Source organism: Cavia porcellus, unplaced genomic scaffold (assembly GCF_034190915.1).
Source record: "Cavia porcellus strain 051 isolate PalLab524CR breed Dunkin Hartley unplaced genomic scaffold, mCavPor4.1 scaffold_17, whole genome shotgun sequence".
Taxonomy (NCBI): Eukaryota; Metazoa; Chordata; class Mammalia; order Rodentia; family Caviidae; genus Cavia; species Cavia porcellus.
The window spans coordinates 69,757,804-69,783,177 of NW_026947500.1; the positions used below are offsets into that span (position 1 = coordinate 69,757,804).

General features: G+C 41.5%; 1 protein-coding gene across 1 annotated transcript in view; it reads left to right on the forward strand.

The window, feature by feature from the left end:
* LOC100727441 (zinc finger protein 121) overlaps nucleotides 1–23,739 on the forward strand; it is a 29,751-nt gene extending 6,012 nt beyond the window's left edge. The window contains 6 exon segments of the mRNA XM_013155786.3: nucleotides 13,363–13,454; nucleotides 14,076–14,202; nucleotides 15,867–15,956; nucleotides 16,991–17,073; nucleotides 18,098–19,780; nucleotides 19,782–23,739. Of these exon segments, the coding sequence (XP_013011240.3) occupies nucleotides 13,422–13,454; nucleotides 14,076–14,202; nucleotides 15,867–15,956; nucleotides 16,991–17,073; nucleotides 18,098–19,780; nucleotides 19,782–19,826 (2,061 nt within the window). The 5' untranslated portion in view covers nucleotides 13,363–13,421 and the 3' untranslated portion in view covers nucleotides 19,827–23,739.
* The last annotated feature ends 1,635 nt before the right edge of the window (nucleotides 23,740–25,374 follow it).

The window sequence follows — 25,374 nt, forward strand, 5'->3', positions numbered from 1 at the left end:
CAAAAGATTTCAAGGAAAGAGACATTATGGTAACTACTTTTATATTGGGATGTCTTGTGGTGAAACATTATTTTGCTTAAATGGTTATGCTTTGACCTGCGCTGTTTTGTTGTTATGCCCTCTTTTATCTCAGTGTCTCTTATTTTTCAATTATTTCTTTTTTATTTTTCTTTTTAATTAAATAAAAAATAGCAGGATACATTATAGTAACCCACTTTGATTTCCTATTAACTTGATTTGAAACCCCATATAGCCCTCACCATCTTGATTTCACTGATTATCCCCTATTCTGCTTTGCTTCATAGTACCAAGTTCGAAAGTATAGGCAACAACTGTAAAGACAATAAGATTCATTATGACACCCATTCCAGTTGACTATTATCTTCTTTTAAAGCCCTGTAATGTCTCCAATATTTTGGTATTATTCTTTACTGTTTTGTTCAATTTTATTATAACTGATTATGTAGGCAATTCTTACTAAGATAGCAAGAGGCAGTATGGTAACCATTGTTGATCACTTTGTATTTTGTTTTTACATTATTATGTTTCTCCTTCTGATTTGATGGAGTCTGTTCTGTTATGTCACATTTGATTTTACTCTCTTCAAAAAAAAAGTAATAAGAACTGTGGGAGTAATAAAACCCAAAATGTGTAATTGTCATTGTACAAAAAGGAGAAGAAAGTGCTGTAAAGAATATAACCACATATATATTTAAGTGTATAATATAGATAACCATATTACTGAGTTTTGTTGGATCATTGAACAAAACTGTTTCCAGTCTCACTGTTTGAAAGTCCACTTTATATGCTTTAATTTTGTAACTTGAACAACTATTTCTAAGATGAAAATATGTAACCTATTTTTTAAAAAGTGTACAGAAGTCAAGTAATGTGCACAAATGAGGTTTTGTGTACACTTGGGCACAGGCAATTATGAGGGGACACATCAAAGGTGGAGATCATTTGCGGTCAGCCCTAGTATGGTCACAGCCAACTCAATGATGTGAAAGCTGGCCGAGTTCCTCTCAGGCTGAGCTATATAAAATATAACATGGAACACACTGCAGGAGCAGTAATGAGGGAGCAAAGTCCAGCAGCCTTTGTTGTAATCCCCCCCCCAAAAAAAAACAAGGCCCCATGAGATGAAAAACAGGACAAGATGATGACATCTTTTTAAAAGAAGTGCTTTTATTTTAGCTGGCCCAGCGACATAGTGCCGATGGAATTTGCAAAGCTGTGCAATTGAGTCAGAATTTTGACTGATTTTTATAGTTCTTTTATGATTAGCTCATTGATCATTAAGTACATAGTGATGACAAACAGAAACAAGGTGGGACTTTGTTCCCCTCTGCTTGAAGTCAGAGGCATTTCACAGTGGGTAGTTAGCCAACTCATAGCCCTTGGTCTGCCAATTCCAGGCACATTTGTCTGTCATCGAGGGCACAGTGGTTGACACAGCATCATTTGTCTCTTACAAGGGGAACAAAAGTTGACACAGCAAACAGGTTACTAAGGTAGGGGGAACGACACATACAGAACAGCATGACAACATGGTCAGTTCATCTATAACTATGTGGTTGATGCTTGGTTACTAGGATAACAAACTCAGCACAGAATGACAATACTGCTAATAACTATCCTTTTAACTATTTTTGCTAATTATCTTTTAATTAACTATCTTAATTTTTCAGCATCTTAGTATAACACCTTGTGGAAAGGCAACAGGGCATGGAATTTATTGTGCATGAGTGCAGGCAGACAGCATGATAAGGACATCTGCAGCAAAGAAGTGTGTCCCTTTGTATAGGGATGACTTAGGTGGGAAGGTCCTAACAACCCGGCAGCCGTGTGCCTCAGAGGACAAAGCCCTTGAAATGTCTGGTATAAATTCTCCACTGTCTCTCGATGGCACTTAATGTCCCAGAACCTGCAAAATTCCTTGTCCTATTTAGCTCCTCTCCTGTGCTTGCCATCAGGGCTTGGGTACAGGGCCAAGTTCCCCTCTGGGAGCAGTGCTTGTGCCTGCCAGCGTGCAGGTTGGGCTGGGACACTCAGGTGCGATTTGAGTCATAAAAGGCGGTGGTCTGAAACCAGCAGGCAAGCCGTGCTCAGAGCAAATGCTGTCTGCTGCCAGGCACCACAGCTACTTCAGGGCATGCAGAAGGAGCTGGGCGCCACGAGAAGGAAGAAGCTTTGAATGCGTGGCAGTGCTGTGCCAGGAGGTGTGTGCACCCAGGCTACAGCACAGGTGTGCAGGGGCAGCTTGGGTGCCATGCCAGGTAGGGTTTGGCATGGGGAGGGAATCCCTGGGTCTTGAGCCTAGAGGGTGGGTGCATAGGAGGAGGTGCTGCTGCATTTGGTGTCCATGCCACAAGGGGCACAGAACACAAGCCATCATACTGAAAGACACATGTGCAAAGCGTCTCATCTAGTAGGTGCCCGTAGCGTGTGAGGTGTCCTTGTTAGGAGAGTCTCAGGAAAGCAGCTGCCTGAGCAAGGAGTAAGATTGAGACCCCAGGGCCTGTGAGTTGTGGACAGAGCCTCAGTAGAAGTCGTTAGCCCAGCACAAGTGGATCCACCAAGCATGGTTGCATTCAGCAGGAGTAGTTGCTTTTCTGTTGCTTCCCCTCACGGGTTGACTGAGCAGAGCATGTTTAGTGTAGTAAAGACTCAGGCGCATCACGACAAAGCTGGTGTTGAAGGTAATCTGAAGCTAGGGGGAATCATTCAATAGCAGACACAGGCCATGCTCAGGCTGTTCAGCAGATAGGGCAGCCGGGCTGGAGGGAGCTGCACGTTTCAGTTCCTTTGGAGCACTGAAGCTGCTGGAGGCTTCTGTCTAATGATGCACAAGAGAAGAGGTTCTTACCCTTCCCTGTAGTGAGGAGCTACACCACCCCCATTGAAAGTCACATTAAAGCCAGGTGTGGTGGCTCATGCCTGTAATCCCAGCACTCGGCAGGCTGAGGCAGGAGGGTTGTCAAAAATCCAAGACCAATGTCAACAGTATACCAATATATGACAGTTCTTTCTATTAATGTAAATGCTCTCAATACATCAATAAAAAGAAACAGACTGGCAGGATGGATTAAGAAACAAAATCCAACCATATGCTGTCTACAAGAAACCCACCTAACTCAAAAGGATACTCCCAGACTGAAAGTCAAAGGATGGAAAACAATACTTCATGCAACAGGAACACCCCCCCCCAAAAAAAGCGGGGGTAGCTAATCTGTTTGCAGACAAAGTCAACTTCAAGCCAATAATGATCAGAAAGGATGAAGGTCACTACATACGGGTTAGGGGAAAACTCCAAAAGTAAGAGATAGCTATCTTAAATGTACATGCACCAAACTCCACAGCACCCCATTATATAAAACAAGTACTAACAGAAATGAAAAACCAAATCACCAGTAACACAATTCTGACAGGACATCTTAACACACCATTGACACCAATGGACAGATCAACCAAACAGGAAATCAACAAAGAAATAAAAGAACTGAATTGCACCTGTGAACAAATGGACTTAATAGACATACACAGAATATTCCACCCAACAACAACAGAATACACATTCCTCTCATCAGTACATGGGTCATTCTGTAAAATAGACCATATATTAACTCACAGAACATATTTAAATAAATGCAAAAGAGTTGAAATTATCCCTTCCATGCTATTGGACCATAACGCTATCAAATTAGTAATTAACCATAAAAGATACTGCAAAAATCCCACAAACACATGGAAACTGAATAACACACTCTTGAGTAATCAGTGCATCACAGAGGAAATTAAAAGAGAAATTAAGCAATACCTACAAACAAATGAAAATACAGATACAACTTACTGGAATCTATGGGATGCAATGAAAGCCATCCTGAGACGAAAATTTATTGCACTGAGTTCCCACATCAGGAAAACAGAAAAAATACAAATAACATGATGCTACACATCAAACAGCTAGAAAAAAAAGAGCAAGTCAAGCCCAAAGCCAAAAGAAGAGAGGAAATAATAAAAATCAGAGCAGAAATCAATGCAATAGAGACTAAGAAAACAATCCAAAGAATCAACAAATCAAAAAGTTGGTTCTTTGAATGAATAAATAAAATCGATAAGCCCCTAGCCAACCTTGCTCAAATCCATGCAATAAGAAATGAAAAAGGTGAAGTCACTACAGCCTCAGTAGAAATACAGAAGATCATCAACACCTATTTCGAAAACCTCTACTCTCTAAGGTTTGATAACACAGAAGAAATAGACAGATTCTTAGAAACATATGAAGTACCAAAGCTAGATCAAGAGGATGTAAAACTGCTGAATAACCCAATCTCTGTTAATGAAATGGAACATGTAATTAATTCCTTACCTACAAAGAAGAGCCAAGGCCCAGATGGATTCACTGCAGAATTCTACAAGAAATACAAAGAAGACCTAATACCAACACTCCTCAAACTACTCAATGAAATTGAAAGGGAAGCAATCCTTCCTAAGTCATTCCTGGAAGCAAATATTACTCTAGTACCAAAACCTGACAAAGACCCAACCAAAAAAGAGAACTACAGACCAATCTCCCTAATGAACACAGATGCAAAAATCCTCAATAAAATATTGGAAACTGGGATGCAGCAAATTATCAAGAAGATTATACACCATGACCAAGTGGGATTCATCCCAGGAATGCAAGGATGGTTCAACATACGTAAATCAATAAATGTAATCCACCATATCAATAAAGCCAAAAGTAAGAATCACATGATCATTTCTATAGATGCAGAAAAAGTCTTCGATAAGGGCCAACATTCATTCATGATAAGAACTTTACAGAAAATTGGAATAGATGGTCTTTACCTCAGTATAATAAAGGCTGTCTATGACAAACCAACAGCCAGTATCATACTAAATGACCACAAATTGAAAGCCTTTACTTTAAAATCAGGCACAAGACAAGGATGTCCTTTATCACCTCTCCTATTTAATATAGTACTGGAAGTACTAGCCAGAGCAATTAGACAAGGGAGAGAAATAAAAAAGGGTAAAGATAGGAAAAGAAGAAGTTAAATTGTCATTATTTGCAGATGACATGATACTCTACATAGAAGACCCCCTAAACTCCATTGAAAGACTCTTACATACAATAAATAAATTCTGAATACAATGTAGCTGGATACAAAATCAGTACTCAGAAATCAATAGCATTCTTATACACTAACAACAAAATCACAGAGAAATAAGAGAAGCCACACTCTTCACACTAGCAAGTAAAAAAATTAAATATTTAGGAATTACTCTTACGAAAGAAGGGAAAGACCTTTACAGGGAAAATTATAATACACTGAAAGAAGAAATTGATGATCTCAGAAAATGGGAAGACATCCCATGTTCATGGATAGGAAGAATAAACTCTGTGAAAATGGCCATTCTCCCAAAACTGTTATACAGATTCAATGCAATCCCAATAAAAATACCATCAACATACCTTATAGATCTAGAGAAAGCACTCCTATAGTTCATCTGGAACCAGAAGAGACCTAGAATATCAAAGGCAATCCTAAGCAGCAAAGGCAAGGCAGGAGGCATAACAATCCCTGACTTGAAGTTATACTACAAAGCAACAGTAGTAAAGTCAACATGGTACTGGAATCAAAACAGAGCAGAGGATCAATGGAATAGATTAGAAGATACAACCACAACTACAAACACACTCAACAACCTTATCTTTGAGAAAGGAGCCAAGCAAGTCCCCTGGAAAAACAACAGTCTTTTTAATAAATGGTGTTGGAAAAACTGGCTCTCCATTTGTCGAAAACTAAAACTCACCCCAAGCCTATTACCATGTACTAAATTAAAATCTAAATGGATCAAAGATCTGAGTATTTCAACACACACACTAAATCTATTGGAAGACAAATTAGGTAGAAACCTTCATGATATAGGGGTAGGTAGAGAATTCATGAACAAGACTCAAACTGCACGGGAAATGCTTCCCAGAATCAATAACTGGGACCACCTCTTATTAAAAAGTTTCTGTAAGTCAAAAAAATCTCCAGCATAGTCAAAAGAAAACCCACAAATTGGGAAAAGATCTTAGTGAACTCCCCCTCAGACAAGGGACTTTTGTCTAAAACATATAAAAGAATTTTAAAAAACTCAGACCCCCAAAATTCAAAGACCCAATCCAAAAATGGGCATCTGAGATGAATATACACTTCTCAGCGGAAGAAATACAAATGGCAAATAAATACATGAATAAATGTTCATCATCATTGGTTATTAGGGAGATGCAAATTAAAACCACACTGAGATACCATCTCACTCCTGAAAGAATGGCTAGGATCAAGAAAACCAACAACAACAAGTGCAGGAGAGGCTGTGGGGAAAAAGGAACTCTCCTACACTGTTGGTGGGAGTGTAGACTGGTACAACCTTTATGGAGGTCAATCTGGAGATTTCTCAAAATGCTGGGATTGGAAGTCCCATTTTTTCCAGCTATTCCACTTCTAGGCATATTCCCTGAAGAACTGAAAGCATCATACCACAGGGATATGTGTGCACCTATGTTTATAGCAGCACAATTTGTAATTGCCACATCTTGGAAACAACCCAAATGTCCATCATCTTAGGCATGGATAAAAAAAAAAGCTGTGGTATTTCTATACAGTGGAGTACTACTCAGCTATAAAGCAGGATCACATTGAGGTATTTATCAATAAATGGGCGCAGCTTGAAACCATACTCATAAGTGAACTAAATCAAACTCGCATCTGTGAACACCGAATAGTTTCCCTAGTGTAGGAAATAGTTCAGATATATAAAAGTATGTGGTAACCATGATTCCCCATTATGTGGCTTTGAAACCTTATAAAGTTTTCACTAATTAATTGGAATGGCTTTATTTTGGGCTATTTCATAGTATGGCCTATGATGCAATGGACAGCCATTTTGAAGAAAATGAGACATCATAATAGCTAGTGCTGATTTAATACCACCTTGTTTTGAAGCCGTACCAAACTGTGGCTCTTCTGTCTCCATTGGTTTTATCATGTTGTAGCTTGCTGGATTTTATCGTATGTGATAGTATAAACAAAAATTGTTATAGGCAAAGACACAATATAGAAACCATTGATCATTTTTCTTTTAGCTGGTTCTAAATACTCTACAATGCTTTCATCCACTTGAATGGTGTTACACAGTCTTGACATGTTTGATGCTATAGCATATGAAGTTATATTCAAATATTTCAAGGAAAAACACTATGGTAACTACTATTAAGTCGGGTTATTTGGTGGTGAAGCACTAGGTTGCTGAAAGTGTCATGCTTTAACCTGTATTGTTGTTATTATGCCCCCTTTTATCTCAACCTCTCCCTTATTCCTTAAAAATTACTTTATTAACAAAAAAAAAAATAAAAATCCAAGACCAGCCTGGGCTACAAAGTGACCTCAAGGCCAGCCTGAACTACATAGGGAGACCCTGTCTCAAAAAGACAAAAAGAAAAACATATTAGTATTTCCTCAGATTCAGTGACACTCTCACTAAATACTGTTGCTTAAGGACTAAATTACAAGTTTACCTTCAAACTGTTATATGTGAAGGAAATAGCAATGCTTAGTTATATAAATACATGTGCATATAAACAGACCCGCCAAGAACGTGCTCTGTAGGTCATAGTTGAAGTACAAGTACACAGTTCATTGCTACAAGGACCAGTTTCATGTATCCTGTGTCTCAGCCACAAGTGCTGGGTTCAGTAACCTCTTAGTGAGCCAAGCTTTGATCACCAGAGAATCTGCATCACCCAGTGGCTTTCCTTTTTGTGGTGGAGTTACTTTGGTAACATTTCCTTTTCTTTCTATTTTTTAAAGGGATGCAGTCTCCTCATGCTACCCAGGTTGGCTTCAGACTGCTGGGCTCAAGACACCCTCCTGCCTCTGTGTCTTAATCACTTTCCATATTGCTAGAACAAAACACCTACACCCACAACTTAAAAGAGGGAAAGGTTTGTTTCGGCTCACAGTTTGCAGAGGTTGGAGTCCATAGTGACCTGGCTCCAGGGTGGGAAGGCGTGGTGCCAGGGGCCTGGGTGGAGGGTAGCGTCTCAGAAAGGGAGGAGTCAGGGTTTGTGATAAACCCTTCTGGGTTACAGCCCTGGCAGCCCACCTCTTCTGGCCAGAGCCAGCCTCCTAAGAGCAATCTAGCTATCAACCCCATAAAGCAATCACTTTGCAAAGGTCCCTTTTTGAGCTCATGACTAGATACAAATTGTACCACTCAGCCTCCCAGGAACTGGAATGACAGGTTTGGCCACACCTAGCTCCACTTACGTTGTCTCCAAAGCATGGAAACCTGCACAGGTGCCAGGGTTTACTCCCCTGCCTGGGTGATACAGCAGTAACCGCAGTGTCCCTTGGGAAATAGATCCAGCGGTCAGATGGTTACTGCAGCCTCTCGTCTTGGCTCTCAGTGAAGAAGCCCCAAGTATCCATCTAACCCTCAGGTATTGAATTATCATTGAGCCCCTAGAGATGATCTCCAAAAGGCAGCGAAGTGCTGGGCATGGATTCAAAATGTTTTTCTCTCTGGTCACCCAGAAGTGCACCAGCAACCAAAGACAATCAGCAGGTCAGGGACGAACCTGCAGTCAGGTTCCGGGTCTCTGCTGCTTAACCAGGTAGCGTGGGATTTCTGTGCTGTCTGGATCTTGATTTGGTTTAGTTTAGTTTTGGTTTGACCCCAAGCGTTTCTTACTGACCTACATCCCGAGCTCTACCTCACTGAGTTGTTTTTGAGTCAGGATTTCACTAGGTAGTTCATGCTAACCGTCAGCTCATTATGTAGCCCAGGCTGACCTCAAAGTTGCCCTGATGTCCTGTTGTGGGCTCTCAAGCATTGGCCTTACAGGCATGCACCACCATGTCGAGCTTAAGGTCTCATCAGATTCTTAGAAGCATATGAAGTACCAAAGCTAGACCAAGAAGATGTAAAACTGTTGAATCACCCAATCTCTGCTAGTGAAATTGAAAATGTAATTAAGTCCTTACCCACCAAGAAGAGCCCAGGCCCAGATGGATTCACTGCAGAATTCTACAAGAAATACAAAGAAGACCTAATACCAACACTCCTCAAACTATTCAATGAAATTGAAAGGGAAGCAATCCTTCCTAAGTCATTCCTGGAAGCAAATATTACTCTAGTACCAAAACCTGAGAAAGACCCAACTATAAAAGAGAACTATAGACCGATCTCCCTAATGAACACAGATGTAAAAATCCTCAATAAAATATTTGCAAATAGGATCCAGCAAATCATCAAGAAGATTATACACCATGACCAAGTGGGATTCATCCCAGGAATGCGGGGATGGTTCAACATACGCAAATCAATAAATGTAATCCACCATATCAATAAAGCCAAAAATAAGAATCACATGATCGTTTCTATAGATGCAGAAAAAGCCTTCGATAAGGTCCAACATTTATTCATGATAAGAACTTTACAGAAAATTGGAATAGATGGTCTTTACCTCAATATAATAAAGGCTGTCTATGACAAACCAACAGCCAGCATCATACTAAATGGCCAAAAATTGAAAGCCTTTACTTTAAAATCGGGCACAAGACAAGGATGTCCTTTATCACCACTCCTGTTTAATATAGTACTGGAAGTACTAGCCAGAGCAATTAGGCAAGAAAGAGAAATATAAGGGGTAAAGGTAGGAAAAGAAGAAGTTAAATTATCATTGTTTGCAGATAACATGATACTCTACATAGAAGACCCCCTAAACTCCATTGAAAGACTCTTAGATACAATAAATAAATTCAGTAATGTGGCTGGATACAAAATCAATACTCAGAAATCAATAGCATTCCTATACACGAACAACAAAATCACAGAGGAAAATAAGAGAAACTGGACTATTCACATTAGCAAGCAAAAAAAATGAAATATTTAGGAATTACTCTTACGAAAGAAGTGAAAGACTTATACAGTGAAAATTATAATACACTGAAAAAGGAAATTAAAGATGATCTCAGAAAATGGAAAGACATCCCTTGCTCATGGATAGGAAGAACAAACATTGTGAAGATGGCCATTCTCCCAAAACTGTTATACAGATTCAATGCAATCCCAATAGAAATACCATCAACATACCTTATAGATCTAGAGAAATCACTCCTAAATTTCATCTGGTACTACAAGAGACCTAGAATCGCAAAGGCAATTCTAAACAGCAAAGACAAAGCAGGAGGCATCACAATCCCTGACTTGAAGTTATACTACAAAGCAACAATAGTAAAATCAACATGGTATTGGAATCAAAACAGAACCGAAGATCAATGGAATAGATTAGAAGATACAACCACAACTACAAACACACTCAACCACCTTATCTTTGATAAAGGAGCCAAGCAGGTTCACTGGAAGAACGACAGTCTCTTTAATAAATGGTACTGGAAAAACTGGCTCTCCATTTGTCGAAAACTAAAGCTAGACCCATGTCTATCACCATGTACTAAATTAAAATCTAAATGGGTCAACGATCTGAGTATTAAAACAGAAACACTAAATCTATTGCAAGACAAATTAGGTAGAAACCTTGGAGACATAGGAGTAGGTAAAGGATTCATGAACAGGACTCAAACCGCACGGGAAATACTTCCCAGAATCAATAACTGGGACCACTTCTTATTAAAAAGTTTCTGCATGTCAAAAGAAATCTCCAGCATAGTGAAAAGAAAACCCACAAACTGGGAAAAGATCTTAGTGAACTCTCTCTCAGACAAGGGACTCTTATCTAAAACATATAAAGAATTAAAAAAACTCAGACCTCCAAAATTCAAAGACCCAATCCAAAAATGGGCATCTGAGATGAAAACACAATTCTCAGATGAAGAAATGCAAATGGCAAATAAAACATGAAAAAATGCTCATCATCATTGGTCATTAGAGAAATGCAAATTAAAACCACACTGAGATACCATCTCACTCCTGAAAGAATGGCCAGGATCAAGAAAACCAACAACAAATGCTGGAGAGGCTGTGGGGAAAAAGGAACTCTCCTGCACTGCTGGTGGGAGTGTAGACTGGTACAGCCTTTGTGGAGATCTGTCTGGAGATTTCTCAAAAAGTTGGGAATGGAAATCCCATTTATTCCAGCTATTCCACTTCTAGGCATATTCCCAGAAGAACTGAAAGCATCATCCCACATTGATATATGTGCACCTGTGTTTATAGCAGCACAATTTGTAATCACCAGATCTTGGAAACAACCCAAGTGTCCATCAACTGAGGAATGGATAAAAAGGTTGTGGTATTTCTATACAATGGAGTATTATTCAGCTATAAAGAAGGATCACATTGAGATATTTATCAATAAATGGGCGCAGCATGAGACCATACTCATAAGTGAAATAAATCAATCTCACGTGTGTGAATACCGAATAGTTTCCCTAATGTAAGTAATGATTCAAATATATAAAAATATGTGGTAATCATGATTCCCCATTATGTGGCCTTGAAGCCTTATAAAGTTTTCACTCATTAATTAGGCTTTATTCTGGGCTTCTTGATATGGAAATATTTGAAGCTATAATATATGAAGTTTTACCCAAATATTTCAAGGAAAAAGACAGACACTATGGTAACTACTATTAAGTCGGGTTATATGGTGGTAAAGTACTAGGTTGCTGAAACGGTCATGCTTTGACCTCTATTGTTATATTGTTATGTCCTGTTTTATCTCAATCTCCCCCTTATTCTTTAAAAAAAATTATTCAGTTATTTCTTATGTTTGTCTTAATTAAGGGGAAAAATTTTAAAAATTAGGATATATAATAGTAACTCTTTTTGATTTCCTATTAACTTGTTTTGAAGTCCTGTAGTGCTCCCACGATCTTGTTTTGACTGATTAGACTCTGTTCCATTCTGTATGGTAGTATCAAGTTTGAGGGTATAGGCAACTACTTTGAAGGCAATAAGATTCACTAAGATGCCCATTCTGGTTTGACTATTGTCTCCTTTGGAAGTCCTGTAATGTTTACAATGCCTAAGTTTTATTGGTCTTGTTCTCTACTGTTTTGTCCAACTTTATAATATCTAATGAGATAGACAATTCTTTTTAAGGAAACAAGAGACAACGTTGATAACCATTGTTGATAACCTTGTACTCTGTTCTACACCATGTGCTATGTCTATCCTTGGTTTTGACTGACAGCTTTGTTTTGCCATATTTGACTCTTTTCTCTCCCCCCCAAAAAAAGTAATAAGAACTAAGGAGTAATAAAATCCAAAATGTGTAAATTTTGTTGCAAAAAAGAGAGGGGGGAAAAATAAGAGCTCTAACGGATATAACAGCAAGTGTGTTTAGGGGTGTTAAATAGCTGACTGTATCAGTGTTTTTGGATCATTGAACACAGCTGTTTGCAGTCTCCCTGTTTGAATGTCCACTTTGTATTGTTTGATACTGTAATTTGAGCAACTATTTTCAAGATGATAATATGTAATCTATTAACAGGTGATTTCTTTACTGTTATGTTTTTTTTCCTTTTTGTAGTTCTGTATTACGTGTACCCTTACACCGCTTTGTTTTGTTTTGTGTTTTTCTCTTTTTCCTCTTAAATAAAATTTAAAAAAAAAAAAAAGATAAGGTCTCATTAATTTCCCTGGTTTTCACCTCCTGACTTGAATCTAGGTTTTTTTTCACATTAATAATATATATTGATACAGTGTGGACGGCTGATATGATACCTATGTGGCTCTCTGTATATATGCAGTGCAAATTCAGTCATTGTGGGCTCAGCACATGACAGCATGTGTCCATACTCTGATGACTGATGGTGAAATACTGCTTGAAACTCACTGACATAATTTCCATGGGCTTATATTTTCTTTTTTGTTTTTTTATTTTTATCGGTACCAGGGATCGAACTCACGACCGCCTGCTTGCAAGGCAGGTGCTTATGCCACTGAGCTAAATCCCCAGCCCTGGGCTTATTTTTTTTTTTCCTTACCTGACAATGTGTGGTGGTCCACACTTGTAATACCAGCACTCTAGGAGGCTGAGGCAGAGGATCGCAAGTTGTAGCCTGACCTGGGCAATTTAACGAGACCCTGTCTTAAAATTTAAAAAGAAAAAATGTAAAAAGCTGCAGGTGTAGTTCAGTGTGTGGGTCCTAGGTTTGACATCCCTACCCCATTACCACCAAGCAACAAAAACTTCCAAAGTATTCCTTACCTGTAAAACAGGACTACAGCAGTTTTTCTGGGGGGACAACATAGCTCACCATTCCTTTTTTGCTATTAGTAAGACATGGAAATTTTGCTCAGTTTTGAGTTCTCATGCCTTCTTCTCTTTTCTAGGAGCCTTTCTGTTTAGGCAACCAGGCATCCTTCTTGAAGAAAAGATAAAGGAAGACAGGATGGTGGCTGACTGCCTGACAGGTTGCTATCAGGTATGTGGGGCCCGGTCCCACCCAATCACAGGCTCGCCCGACCAGATGGACACATTTCCGGCCAAGGCAGATTTGTGTCCCCACCTGAAAGCCAGGAAAGCCTCGGCCAGGACCGAGGCCCAGGTGATTCCTGGGGGAGCCACACCGCCCTTACTGTAAGGTGTTACCTGGAAGCTATTCCAGGACATCGGTAGCTGCTGACCATGACACTCATGGGGACTGAGTGTGTTTGTTATTTCGCCAGGTACTTGGATAGACAGGAAGAGAGAAGCAACCGTGCCTTTCTGTGAAAGTTTGTTAGTTCATGATGCCTGTATATCAGACACGTATTTGTGTTCAGGACCTTTAATAGCACAGAGAAAGAGCAGCAGAGCACCCATCTAGTTGTGGGGAGAAGAGTTCGTGTTTTAGAAGGACACTGTGTCCCTATCACGGCAGGAGGTGGACAGTGAGAGCGGGTGGGTACAGGAAAGGTCCCCAGAACCCTGGGCCCTGGGTGGGCAGTGGAGATCTTGGGGGACCCAAGCGGCCGTCAGCCTCACCCCTCACCTGCGGTGAACACTGGGGCAGAGGTCGCTGCCGTGACTCGGTGCTCAGACCGGCCTGTGTGTGCTGATTCAGGACTCGGTGACCTTTGAGGATGTGGCCCTGGACTTTACCCAGGAGGAGTGGGTTTTACTGGACCAGAGTCACAGAGAGCTGTACAGAGAGGTGATGCTGGAGAACTACGAGAACCTGACCTCCGTGGGTAAGAGGGCCGCGCAGCTGCAGCCTGCTGGGGAGGAGATGGAGGCTGCTGGCCTGGGTGCCGGCCTGGGTGAGGGGGACTGAGAGTCCACTGGGCAGTGAGGGGCGGAGCCTCTGCCCCAGGCCTGTAGTGCTGAACTCAGGTACAGTTTCAGTAATGCTTTGATGTACAACAGCAGACCCAGCATGAATTTATTTTTTTCTTCACGACTTCACAAACTGAAGATTCCTCCTTATAATAAATAATAGCTATCTTGATTATTTTCCTTTTTTATTAGGTTGATGACTTTTTCTTTTTTTGGTCTTTTTCAGACAGAGTCTCACTGTGCAGTTCAGGCTGTCCTTGGGCTTACTGTGTAGCCCAGGCTGGACTTGAACTTGCAGTGATCCTCCTGACTCAGCCTCCTGAGTGCTGGGATTCTGAGAGAACACCACCATGCCTGGCTTTTTTTTTTTTATATACCGGGGATCAGACTCACAACCTTACACTTTCCAGGCAGACACTTATCCCACTGAGCTAAATCCCCAGCCCCCTCCTTTTTTCTGAGACAGAGCCTTGCTGTATACTTTAGGCTAGCATTGCACTCACTTTGTACTCCAGGCTGGACTTGAAATTGGCAGTGATCCTCCTGCCTAAGCCTCCCCAAGTGCTACAGTCACAGGTGTGTACCACCACACCCAGCACAGCAACTTTCAGCTTTTCACTTGTGTAAAACTTGAGAGTTTTTCCAAATTAGCAGTGTCGCTTCTGTTCTGGGTTGGGCCCTTATGAAGTAAATAAGATCACTTGAACATGAAGGCCCCTATCTTGTCCTTGTAGATGATACAGTTGCTAGAGGACTGCTGTTCGGGTAGCGTGTACAAAGGGATGGCTTGCATCCTAGGTAGGATGCGATGGGACTTTCCAGTTTTCTTCAGTTACTCAGAATGTGAATTATTTCTGCAGCGTTCTTACCAATATTTTGGGGCCACAGATGACACTAGGTCACTGAAACACAGAAAGTACAGCTGTGGATAAGGGGAAAACACGTTAAGTTTTAATCTAATATGGTGGTTGTTGAAATGTGGTCCAGAATCACTATCATCATCTTCACCCTGCTATAATCACTGTCAGTGTCCTCCTCTGAGTCACTGAGCCCCAGAGCTCTGTGCAGAGCCAGAGGTCATCTCAGCGGCACAGGCACCTGGCTGGCTAGTGTGAGGTTGTGGGTTTGATCCCGGTACAAAAAGGAAAACTCTGGATTGGTTCTTGCGAGGGTTTTGTTTTGTGGTACTGGGGGTGGCATGCAGTCTTTTGTGCATGCCAGCTGAGTGCTTACCCACTCTGAGCCGGTGTCCTGTGAGTTCTCACAAGCCAGCCACATAAATCAGATATGTTATAATAACTTGTGAGTCCCTGGTATAGTTGTATCCCCAGAACAAATACCTTTTTGTTTCACTTTGATGTTTCTATTTGATTCAAAGCGTGTTTTGTTAGTGTGTACATAAGCCTTCGTGTGGTTTCCAGGTTTACAGAAAATGAGTCATTTGGGGCCCAGACAGAGATATTTACGACTTTAGTCCTTCTGTGATAACTCCTGACTCTCATGAGAAGCATCACTCCTGAGTTACACCAAGTTTGGGGCTCTCTTGCCTACACCTCTTCATGAATGCATCTTTCCCCAGGTGCAGGGGGTGAGCTAGTCAAGCCTAGTCTGATCTCCTGGCTGGAACACAAGGGGTCCTGGAGGACGGAGCAGGGAGGAGATGCCCCCGGTGAGTGTCCATGTGGACAGCCCAGTCCCAAGACAGTGAAAGGGGGTGCAGGGAGGAACTTTGGGGAAGACTGGAGGTCTGCAGCGTGGGCTGTGGACATGAGAAATCCTCAGCCTCCCGTCCTGTTTCTGACTCACCACACTGTCCTAAGGTTTCACAGAATGATTTGTTCTCTCTCTCTGTTATCAGTTTGCTGTTTATTCTTTGCTCAGATCTTTGCTCTTTATTTCTGATAATATTTGCCATAAGTTTTAATTTTCAGAGAATCACTTAGGAATAAAATGTCTAAAACTCTCTAAAGCCCACAACTTTACCATTGGCAAATTTTTGACCTTCATAACATGCTCAAATTTTATCATCTTCCTCTACCCCTGCCTCAAACTGAGAATTGAAGCCAGAACCTGGCGAATGCTAGGCATGTATACAACTTCTGTCTTAGTTACTTTTCTCTTGTTGCTGAGACAAAATACCCGACAGCCAAAATTAAGGAAGAGAAGGTTTATTGAGCTCACAGTTTGTGGAGGTTTCAGCTCATAATGAGCTGGCCCCACAGAAGGATGACTTACGGCAGAGTAGCAACAGTTCACAGCAGTGGAAAACAGCAAATGCAACAAGACCAGAAAAATACAAGAGGTGCAAACTAAGAGAAAATACTCTTCTTGTCCCTTATACTGTGTGTAGGCCCTTCCCTTAGGGTGAGTGTACACGTACACTCACAATCCCAGCGCTGGACCATGAATCCTTCACAGACTAGAAACCTGCCCCTGTGACCACCTACGGCTTTGGAGACATGTAAACACAAACCATAACAACCACTAACTAGGTTTTTGAGGTTTTGTTTGTTTTAAACCACAGATGAGTCCTATCTTTGTGCACATGTACATGCAGTCATGGGCACTGAACTCGGAGCATCTTGTATGCTACCCAAGTGCTGTACCGCTGAGCTGTATCCCTAGCACGCCTATCAGTTTTAATTCCTACAGTCTACCATTTCTTTCTCTAAACCCTAATTTGATTTTTCTGTTTGTCTTCAGAATGGAAAATGCAACTTAGGAGCAGAGAGTCAACATTTGAGCAAGGTGTTTTGACAGAACAAACTGCCAGTGAGATACTAACGGTAAGATTAACAAAATGTTTCTTATTTCCCACCCTGAGAGAAGATTGTGAATTCCATTGTAGAATATAAATAGCCTCCAACCAGGAGGAAGAGATACTGTGCGTCCAGTGGATGTGGGAGTGCTTCAGACCTCTGGTGACACCTCTTTTCCTTCAGAGATCCCCGGGGCTGCATACTGCCACCTAAACAACCAGGCTTTGACTTTTTAAAGCAGTCTTTGAGTCTCTTATGAGTGTCTGTGACATTAGAGCCAATGTCCTAAGATCCTGGCCCTACTGTTCCTCTATTCAATTTTATAGAAATCACATGGTAGAATATAAGAATTTCATGGAAACTGTAAAAAATCATTGTCATCCTCTAATGTGCTTGAATCATAATTTACCCATTTTTTAACAGCAAAGAACACATTAGTGAGCTCTAAATTTAATAAGGGACATCTGCTATTCCCTGGACTCTCTAACAAGGTTGGTAATTCCTTTGCAGAAAATCAGTGTAAGTGAGAAATACTTGAAAAAGATGGCATTTACCTCAATGGGAGAAAATTCTCTAGAAGGGGTGTTCTGAATGGCATGAATTTGAAGCATCCTAATGCTCAGTCAAAACTTGGGCCTTCTATCAGGCGTAGTTGCACTCAGGAGGCTGAGGCAAGAAGAGGACCGTGAGTCTTGAGGCCAGTCTGGGTTACAGAGTGAGGTCCAGGCCAGCCTACACCACACAGCAAGACCGTGTCTCAAAACACAGACAAAACTTGAGGCTTCACAGTTCCCAAAAGTACATAAGCCCACACCTGCAACTGGGCACTGAGCTTCCAAAAGAATCTTCTGAGAATATACCAGGAATAATTCCAAGGTTGGAACCGTAAACACAGCGTCCTTGCTGTCATTGAGGCTGAGACAAATCCGTAGACCAGGAATTGTAGACATGTAGTGAAAGAGAGAAGAAGAGAAGGTTTCTGTCTTCAGCTAAGTAGAAGTCTCTTTATTCTAAAAAGTCCTTTAACCACCTTTCCTCTCTTCATCAACAGGCGGGCATCCACGGTGCAGGGCAGCTTGGTGACCAGAAGCACTGGGGAGAAATCTTAAGTGAACACTCCTATTCCAAGACACACATGACCACCCAAAGTTCAAGGAGCTCTTGTGACTCTGGCCAGGATGGAAAACCCTTTTCTACTCTGAAGGTGACAGCTTCTACTGAACAGAATTTTTCTGCATTAAACGAATGTGCAATGGCCTACAGCGCAACTCCAAATGCTGCTTTCCAGAGGATGAGCATGCAGCACAGATCTTTCGGATACAGTGACTGTCCCTTCCTTAGTAAGTCATGCTTTCAGACACATGTGAGAAATCACAACGGTGAAAAGCTCTATGAATTCAAGCTATTTGCAAGAGATTGTCTGTGTTCCCAAAGTGGAGCTGTCCCTTTTCGAATGTATACTATCAAAGCCTATGAATGTAAGGTCTGTGGGAAAGTCTTTGGGTATTCCTCAAACCTTAACAGCCACATGCGAACCCACACTGGAGAGAAGCCATACGAATGTAAGGTTTGTGGGAAAGTCTTTGGGTATTCCTCAAACCTTAACAGCCACATGCGAACCCACACTGGAGAGAAACTGTACGAATGTAAGGAATGCAAGAAGTCCTTTACAACTTCTTCAAGCCTAACAGAACATTTCAGAATTCATACCGGAGAGAAGCCCTATAAATGTAAGGAATGTGGGAAAGCCTTCACAAAGCGCTCGGGCCTTGCTACACATGTGCAGACACACACGGCAGAGAAGCCGTATGTGTGCAAGGCGTGTGGCAAAGCCTTCAGTGTTTCTTCAAACTTAACTGAACACTTCAGAATTCATACTGGAGAGAAGCCCTACCGCTGTGAGGAATGTGGGAAAGCCTTCCATGCTGCTTCCTACATGCATAAACATGAAAGGATCCATACTGGAGAGAAAACCTACGAATGCGAGGAGTGTGGGAAACTCTTCCACACTTCCTCCAATCTACGGAAACATGTACGAACTCACAGTGGAGAGAAACCTTACCAATGTAAGGAATGCGGGAAAGCCTATAAAAGGTGTTACCTGCTGACTGAACACCTAAAAACTCACACGGTGGAGAAGCCCTTTGAATGCAAGTTATGTGGAAAATCCTTTAGAAGTTCTGCCTGCCGGAATAAGCACATTCGAATTCACACAGGAATCAAACCCTATAAGTGTCAGTACTGTGGGAAAGACTTCACTGTTTCTTCAAGTCTGACTGAACACATACGAACTCACACTGGAGAGCGGCCTTATGAATGTAAGGAATGTGGGAAATCCTTCACCACATCCTCGTGTCTGATTGTTCATATAAGAACTCACACTGGAGAGAAACCCTACCAATGTAAGGAGTGTGGGAAAGCCTACAAAAGGTGTTACCTGCTGAATGAACATGTGAAAACTCACACAGGGGAAAAGCCCTTTGAATGTAAGGCATGTGGAAAATTCTTTGGCAATTCCTCGTGCCTTAATAAGCACATTCGTATTCATGCTGGAATAAAACCCTATAAGTGTCAGTACTGTGGGAAAGCCTTCACCGTTTCCTCAAGCCTGGCTGAACACATCAGAACACACACAGGGGAGAAGCCCTATGAATGTAGGGACTGTGGGAAAACCTTTACAACATCATCAAACCTATATCACCATGTAAGAACTCATGGTAGAGGAAAGCCCTGTAAATATCAGGAATGTGGGAAGGCCTACAGTAGGTTTTACCTACTAAGTGAGCATTTAATGACACATTGACCAGCAGCCCTTTAAATGGGAAGAATGTCAAAAGTCCTTTATGAATTCCTTACATGTCAGTTGTCACACTGGAATTTATACTGATGGGAAAGCTAATTAATGTAATCATTGAGCAGCCTTTAGTTTTGGCGGAATTTCAAAGACAGTGAAATCTCTCTTCTCAAGACCCTCTGTGAATTCAGTAATCTCTAAGGTTATTAGAGACTGATCAGAAGGCAGCATTCTAAGGACTCACTTTTGGTAGGCCTGGTGGTGCATGCCTGTAATTTCAGCACTTGGGAGGCTGAGGCAGAAGAATCACTGAAAGTTTGAGGCCATCCTGGGCTATATATTGAGTTAAGGCCAGCCTGAACTACATAGTGAGACTCTGTCTCAAAAAAAAAAAAAAAAAACAAACGAAAAAACTTACCCTGGAGCGAGATGATGTAACAAATACAAAAAAACCTCTCAGTGTTTCCTGGAGATTTAATAAATGTGTCAGGTCTTGTAGTAGAGAGGAACTCTGTTGATGTGCAAGATGTTGAAAAGTTGTAATTCTGCTAAATACTTTGATGTTCACTTGTGATATCAAGGTGGAAAAACAATTTTTTTTAAGGTAAGGAAGGGTACAGAATCAATTCATATTTTTATTGTAGTACAACAAACTGAACTCGGGGCCTTATGCACACAAGCAAGCACTCCACCAGTAAGCTACATGCCAAGACCCTTTTATTTTGAGATGGGGCCTCAGTTGCCCAGGCTAGCCTCAAACTTGGAATTCTGCCTCAGCCTCTCCAGTAGGCGGGACTCTGCTTCAAAGTTGTTTCCTACATGTCATTCCACAAACTCATAACATGGAGGTCTGCAACAAGACAAAAAGTGTTCCTAACAGAGGAACAGCATCTCTGTTTCATGAAATCTTGGATGCTGACAATGGATATAGCCTTCTGGATGATGTTTCTTGGTTGTTTTGTTTTTGGTCTTTTTCAAACAGAGTCTCGCTGTGCAATTCAGGCTGGGCTTCAGCTCACTTTGTAGCCCAGGCTAGTCTGGAACTTGCAACAATCGTCCTCCATCAGCCTCCAAGTGCCCCCATGCCTGGCTTGGATGGTCTGTTTTGAATATTTGTGATTCTTTCCTGGTTATATAAGTCAGTCTTGTGTAGTGACAATATTCAGCTCAAGTTGCTATACCTTACAAGTTGCACCTGGTCAAAAATGATACTAAGGGCATGAATGTATCTTTCTGCCTGTAGGATTAACCCATAGCCCTAAAGTACACCCCCGAGTTCCTTTTACAAGTGTAGATTCTGTAGGGTTTGTCTTAAAGATGAGTCATCTGCAGAAGCTCACAGCAACCAAGTTTTGAATCTGATTCAGCTATCAAATTTGTTACATTGTCCTTGTTTCAGATTAAAGACCAGGGCCTGCCAGGAGTGAGAGAGAGGCTGAGTGAAAGCTGGTGGGGAGAGACCTCACTTTCATGATCATAGAAAAGACAGCCACACTCTTTATTCTTCACACTGGGAATCCCAGTAACATTAGACAAACACAGGAAGGGAGCGAGGGTCTTAAAGTTTCTTTTTCTCTAGATCTGTTCCACAAATTGGCAAAACTTTTTTTTTTGGGGGGGGGGGGAGGTACCAGGGCTCGAACTCAGGACCTCGTGCTTGCAAGGCAGGCATTTATGCTGCTGAGCTACATCCCCAGACCTGGCGAAACAGTCTTTGAATCAAGCAGAAACTCCAGCTGACAGTAGTAACCGCCTCTGATTTGTCCTTCCATATTCTATGGAAACAAAAACTAAACAAGTCTGATGGCGCATACCTATAATTCCAGCACTCAAGAGTCTGAGGCAGGAGGATTGCTATGAGTTCAGGACCTGCCTGGGCTACATAATGAGTCCAAAGCCAATCTATAATGGAGCACCCTGTTTTTAAAAATTACATATATATACACACATACAGATTGTCCTATACCATGTTTCTTGGTGCTGGAAATCATGATGACACTTTGCAGTCTCAGTGGTCAAAATAATTATATATAGCTGGGTTATGAATTATGTTGTGATGGCCATAAGAGCTGTTTGGCAGCTATCAACCAGTGCACTATAACCCAAAACAAGGCAAACATTAAATCCTGAACAGAAGGGACCTGCACACCTTTTGTTTTTATTTTCTAAAGAGGAAGAAAACCAGAAAAATCAAATAGCAAAAAAAATGAAACAGCAGTAGCGATACAGGATTTCAAAACAAGATGATTGGAATTTAATGGTGGTTATATTGTATATTGTTACCTTCAAAATAGTTGCTCAGGTTACCAGATACACAAATAAACCACAATAAAACACAACAAAACAACAGATTTCAAAAACAAGGAAACCCCCCACTGTTGCTATAATGCATTTAGTTATCCTTCAAATAAATGCTCAAGACTACCAGCTTTACACCTGCAAAGTCAATAAAATAATACAAGAATTAAGGAGGGGCCAAGGTTTGGTTCAGTTTTTGTTTTTTTACTTCAGCTGCTATCATCTCAGCCTGAGTTCCTCCGAATCAGCCAAACCAGCTGCTCGGGGAGGGCAGCCTTGTTACTTTCCTTGTCTCCCAGCCTGTGCACCACTTGGCTCACAGGAAGGTCTTGTGGGTTGGCTTGTTGGTTTTCCTCCCAGCCTGCATGGCTGCCTCAGTTGCAGGAAGGCCTGATGATCTGAAATAAGATACTCCCTGGGAACCCGTTCGGAGCTTCCTATTAGCATATGTGGATTGTGGGTGAAGTATGTACTGCAGGCTTGGCTCACCGTTGACTTTAAACTCGTGCTGATCATATTGACAAATGACAGCCTGGTGTCACAGCCCACTTTTCTCCCTGCTCCCTGTCACAGCCCACTTTTCTCCCTGACTTTCCTCTCTCCATTGGCGATGAATTCAGATTCATCAGACCCTCTTCTGTAGACTGTCCATGGGCCAGAGCTCTTTGGGCACAAAATGTACACAAAAGCATTGCTTTGGTATTTGGGGTTTTGTGTATGCCTAGCTTACTACTGTGCTGCCCATGTCTTAGTTACTTTTCTCATTGCTGAGACAAACTACCTGACACCCAAAGTTAAAGGAGGAAAGGTTTATTTGTTCACAGTTTGTAGAGGTTTCAGTCCATTATTGGCTGGCTCCAAGTCAGGGTGATGTGGTAGAGGGACATCATAGAGGAGAAATAGTCCACAGCGAGCTGACAGGACAGCAGAAGCACACCAGCCACCAGCCCCTTTGAGTTCTTACAACTTATCCAGGACCCTCACCCTTAGTTAGGGTGGGCAGCTTCACACCCTTAGTCCCGGTGCCCTTAATCCCAGCATCACACACACTACAGCCAGCCACCTCTGAGAAAGCCCCAATTAGGACCCCCACGGGTTAGAGTGGGCATCGAAATAGCCATGACCACCTATGGTTTTAATGTAATCTCGGCCAAAACGTACAGCTCTGTGCCCCGTGTCCAGCAAGGAAGTTTGAAGGGGGTACTCCTCCAGGTACTATCTGAAAATTGACAGATGTTTTCCGTTTCCGCAGGAGACTACCAAACACTGACACCTCACAGGGAAGACTGCTGTCTTCTTGGTGCCTTTTAGTAGTCCTTACCGATGTCCATGTTGTCTTACTCATTCCTATCGAATTCAAAGAAAACCATTTATTTTTATGTTTTTCTAGTGCATGAGTTTATAACCTCAAACAAAATTACAGAGCTGTCATCTTATCCTCACACATCCTTGTAATACTTTACAACACTGCAGAGATATAGTTATTCATGGTATCTTTGTTTTTGATCAATATGTGTATTGAAGAGCCTGGTTATAGCTAGGCCTACAAATATCTTTCTACTTACCTTCTTGTTACTCTCGTAATAAAGTGTTCTGTGGGACCTGTGGGGCTATCTCTGTTCTATGATCTGAACATCTCTATTATCATCCTCCAAAAGTTTTTGAGTATGATGTCAAACTGCCTGAAGAATAACTATTAGTCATGTGTTTTATTTCCTATATATTAGGGTTCATTGACATACTCAGGTCTTACTACCTAAAGAGTAGTAACTTCCTAGGGCTTGTGCTCTTACAAATAACTTGTTACATGTGTTTTATTTTCAAACCAGTGGATCCAAAGGTCCATTCTTCCTCCTCTCTTAGAAAGCAGATCAGTGTTTCCCCTGCCCTAGACAACGAGGGCCTTGCATGCTTTTGAACCCATGAGAATTATTCAGCAGAGCCATATGCCTGTCATTCTCGCGCTGTGGAAGGCAGAGATGGGAATCACAAGTTTTCACCCAGTCTGGGCAACATACAATTTAGTGGTCTCTATCACAAAAAAGTTAAGAAGTGCCAGAGTCTAGCTCAATCCCCAGTGTCATGCACACAAACAAAAAATTCAGAGTCACTGATGCTGGTTTTCCTACCTTGCCTTTGTAATTTCCCTACCTCTCAGGGACCTAAAATTATCACTGGACCTCAGTTTCAACCACAAGCAGTGGTAATGTGAACATCATAAGAGAGAAAAAGATCAATTACAATACGTGTTTGTCTTCTCCACTTGCCGCCTGGCTGCCTGCAATCCTGTGGTGGCAGTGAGACATAAAATAGACTTTGAAAACAGATAGACCAGCCTTCCTGTTGACCTAGCCCTAAGTACTGGGGATTAAGGCCAGGGCCTTCACGCTGAGCTAAGTCCCAATTCCTTGGAGAGAGAGTCTCACTAAGTTGCCCACTCTGGAGTTCAACTTGTCATCATGCCTTGGTGTCTTGGATTTTGGGTATGTAACATCATACCCAGGTAAAAAAGATTTCCAAAATGGAATTCACATTGGAACAACCGACAGAATGCTCAGAGACACTTGCATGCTGAATGCATGTAGGTCATTTTCCGGATCAATGAAATATCTGCATTCTGCACAGGATTTGAAGAGCTAGAGCACCCTAGTACTGAAAATGTCTGCGATACTCTTCCAAACTGTTCACTAAATGAACAGCCTCACGATGCCCTATGATGATGCCAAACAAAACTCTGAGACAATTAACACCACCCTGAAAGAAGAGTAAAACATTTATGTCGAATGCAGTCATGCACTGCATGACCCTGCCAGTGACGGGCCAGAGAGAGAACTGTCTCAGTGCACACAGTACCTTATGCAATCAGAATGTAGGTCTACTCCATGACCCTGCACGATGATGAAGCTGCCTTCTGACAAATTTCTCAAAACACCTCATCTCAGATTTGGTGGAAGTGTTCAGTCAGGGAACACAACAAGTAGACCTCAAAAATGGCATAAATATGAAACTGGTGAAAGCTAAAAACAATCTTGAAAAAATCTGGGAAAATTCATACATGCAGAGTAAAACAGTTTGATGAACTGAATTTCTTAACTGAAACTAAGGCCAGGAGGGGAGGCAGGCCAATGTGAAAATCCTGTATCAGTACCAATCTTCTTTAACAGTGAAGGTGAAATAAATTATCAGCCAGGTGTGGTGACTCACTCCTGTAACCCCAATATGTGGGAGGCTGAGGT